At 41.5% G+C, this 3238-nt stretch overlaps 1 protein-coding gene across 1 annotated transcript; it reads right to left on the bottom strand.

Annotated features, from left to right (window-relative positions):
* On the bottom strand, positions 1-2518 carry ric3a (RIC3 acetylcholine receptor chaperone a). The gene is made up of 7 exons (XM_020938974.2): positions 2401-2518; positions 2006-2217; positions 1829-1904; positions 1621-1717; positions 1306-1457; positions 804-1043; positions 1-581 (listed from the first exon to the last, which is right to left on the bottom strand). The coding sequence occupies exons 1-7, from the start codon at positions 2516-2518 to the stop codon at positions 1-3; spliced, it is 1476 nt and encodes a 491-aa protein (XP_020794633.2).
* Positions 2519-3238: the final 720 nt, after the last annotated feature.

Raw genomic sequence — 3238 nt, 5'->3', positions numbered from 1 at the left:
CTATGTATCTCTCCTGTTTCTCATTCGGAGCCCACTGACGGCCCAGTGTTCAGGCTGCTGCTCTGGAACAGGACCCTCTGGTGGGGCTGAATCCTCCCCAACCTCAGTGAGAGTGCCCCCTGTCTCCTCCGCCTCTCTCTCTGGGTTTGACCCAACTTCACAGCTAAACTGAAGACTCTCTGCCTCCATCACTGGGTCCTCCTCATCTACTTCTCCAGGCTCCTCTCTCACCCCAGTGACCACCTCTTCAGTCTCACTTTCTTCTTCCTCTTCTTCCTCATCCTCCTCTTTCCCCTCTTCCTCCTCTTCCTCTTGCTCTTGTCCTCCTCTGTCTTCTTCACAAGAATCTTCTCGTGGATAGCGGTACACATCACGGTGATCGCTAAAGGTGATTTTTTTTCCTGGGCTGTGGCTGCGCAGCTCTGTACTCAGCTCCAATCCCAGAAACTCTTTCTTCTCAGAGGCTAGCATCGGGGAAGGAGGACTAAGGAGACACCTACTCGCATCTTCCTCCTCCTCTTCCTCCTCTTCTAGATCATCTACTACTTCTTCATCTTCCTCTTCTTCTTTCTTGGTTATATCTAAAAGATAACAGTAACTGGTTACAAATACACTACATGATTTCCCTTATTATGTCAATATTACATAATTATACAATTAACAAAGGGTCCAGCAATTAAAGAAATCACCTGTACTAGCCAAATGAAAATCTTTCTGCACCTATAAGGTTTCCCCAAACACACAATAATGCAAACATGTCTTATTCTGGCAACCCCAAACCAAAAGTTCGACTCTTGACTCACTTTCACTTTCTTCGTCTCCTTCCTCCTCTATTTCCTCCTCTTCATCCTCCTCATCCTCTTCATCCTCCTCGTGCAGTACTTCTAGTTTCCTCGGACCTATGTCTTCCTCCTCCTGCTCCATCCTCTCAGCGAGGGCCTCTGCTGTGGGCTGACTCAAAGTCACCACTAGAGGCACTAGTTTGCATCTCTTTCTGTTACAGGGCTCATCTTCATACTCTGGGTATGTTTCCTCTGGGTAACCTGCAAATACACAATACAGTTCAAACCCATCAGGCATAATTCTGTCATCCTCTGCCGTGTAGGGATGTCATGTTATGTTTAATGACCACCTGACACCTTTCTTTTTAGAATCCACAGAGTCATAAATAATCACTGTTTGAACATCTAACAGTTTGAACATCTTTCTGGAAAATATTTGATTATTACATATATATTTTTGTCCAAAACATTTTGTAAGCCTAAATTCTTTTTATTGTTTACATAAAAATACTGTATCCTATACCTTCCCATCCAGCAAAATAGGGAACCTCCTCAGCCTCCACCTCAGGTGATGCCCCCTCTAGTCGTCCCTCCTGCATCAGTTCAGTGATCTGTCGCAAGTGTCGCAATAGTTTCTCCTCTCTCTTTGACTGTTTACTTTTCCTACTTCGACCACTAGAGGGCAAAAGACATATCAAGATAGAAAAAACAACAATGTTGAATGTGTGAATTTTTGATAATTTAGTATTTTTGCTGGCAATAAGAAAATTGTCAATGCATCATACAAGTGTATTATTATTTCTGCTCATTTTTCAGGAGGATAGAAAAATGTCTTTACCTTCCAGCTCCTCTGCTCTTCCCAGAAACAATCATCTCCATCATCTGTTCCGTCTGCAGCAGTCTCCGCTGGAGCTTGGCGAGCTCATACTCATTTACTGCGAAATCACAGCATATGCTACACAGCCTTATGTTTTGTATTTTGTGTTTTAGGCTATTTTACAAATTAAGATTAAATTGTTGAAGCATAATATGAATAGCCCACTTACACTGTGTGTAGTCCATTTGTGCTTTGTATGTAGTTATGTAGTCATCATGTTTTGGTGGCTTTGCTTTACATGTTAGCTGTATAAAAACAAATCATATTAGATAAATTCACAAATAATACTGATTTCACATGGTGCATCCATAATAACTGTATGTTGTATATCATATGACTGTTGTACTTTGTAGATGATGTAGATGATGTAGAGGAGGATCCCAAAACCATAGATGGGAATGACTTGAGTCATCAGGCTGGTCTTTCGGCCGATGCCCCTCACCTTAGCCACAGTCTCTGTGTGGTGAGTGAGAGCATGCACCGGGTCCACCCCCCACTGCTCTGGGTCCTGGGACAGAGGGGCCCGGTGCATCATGGGAGGGTAGAAGCCAGGCCCAACTGCAGAACAACACATATGTGTATGTTACACTAAAAACACAGCACTTTAACTAAAACTACTACTTATTGCACATTGTATTACAAACAGTATTATTGCTTTTGAAACTGTGTGGCCTTAAGCACTAGTGGAGCATGGCAGCAGTAAGAACAAACATGAGTCTGAGCTGATGGACAGTGCCTTACCCTCCTTCTGAAAAGTGTCCTCCTTGGCTCTGGGCAGCAGCATCCGGGGAAGAAACAGAGACACACAGAGCACGGAGCACGAGATCAGGGTGACCTTTTGGCAAGTTGTGATGGACATTTTGTCTGAGGAAACCACAAGTGCACATTCACGTCACTAACACAGTGAGCTACGACCTACAGATGTTTGTCTGTGGCGATGTTTCATCGGATTAATCCAGATTAAATATGACGCGTTCACGAACCGTTCAAAACATGATAAATAAACAACTAACTGAGATGGTACAAAAATAAAGGGCAGTTGAATAGCCTGAATAGGCTACTGATTTGATTAATCTTGTTTCATCTTTAACTATTTTAATAGGCCTACTAAGAGGCCTAGGCCCCTAAACCACCAACGTGCGGTCAAATAAGAATTAGGCTTTAATGTTGTCATACAGTTTTAAAGTGAAGCCTAATTTATTTATTTATTTATTGATTGATTGATTGATTTATTTATTTATTGAGATTAAAGAAATTTATATTTTCTCAGTTTGTTTGCATTTAATCGCTTTCTAACAACATTTTGCAAATGTACAACGTGCACTTAAATGCAGCGTCTTATATCTTTAACAGCTCAACCTGTAATTTCACCAGAGTGACATCAGATGGCAGTGCAAGCTCATGTACAAAAAAGAGACGCCACAAATCGTTATTATATTCCATATTCACCCACTCCCCGTGCATAGTTAACGTAATGGCTTTAGCTCATATCCTATAATTGATTAAAGTAATTATAAAAGGACATCAATCATATTAAGCTTTAGGTTGTATCGGACATATCTCACCATAACAGCAATTA

Source organism: Boleophthalmus pectinirostris, unplaced genomic scaffold (assembly GCF_026225935.1).
Source record: "Boleophthalmus pectinirostris isolate CB_2022bp ecotype Guang Dong unplaced genomic scaffold, ASM2622593v1 HiC_scaffold_19, whole genome shotgun sequence".
In the NCBI taxonomy this organism is placed as follows: domain Eukaryota; kingdom Metazoa; phylum Chordata; class Actinopteri; order Gobiiformes; family Gobiidae; genus Boleophthalmus; species Boleophthalmus pectinirostris.
The sequence above is the reverse complement of the archived record's forward strand: the minus strand, read 5'-3'. Positions and strand labels throughout refer to the sequence as shown.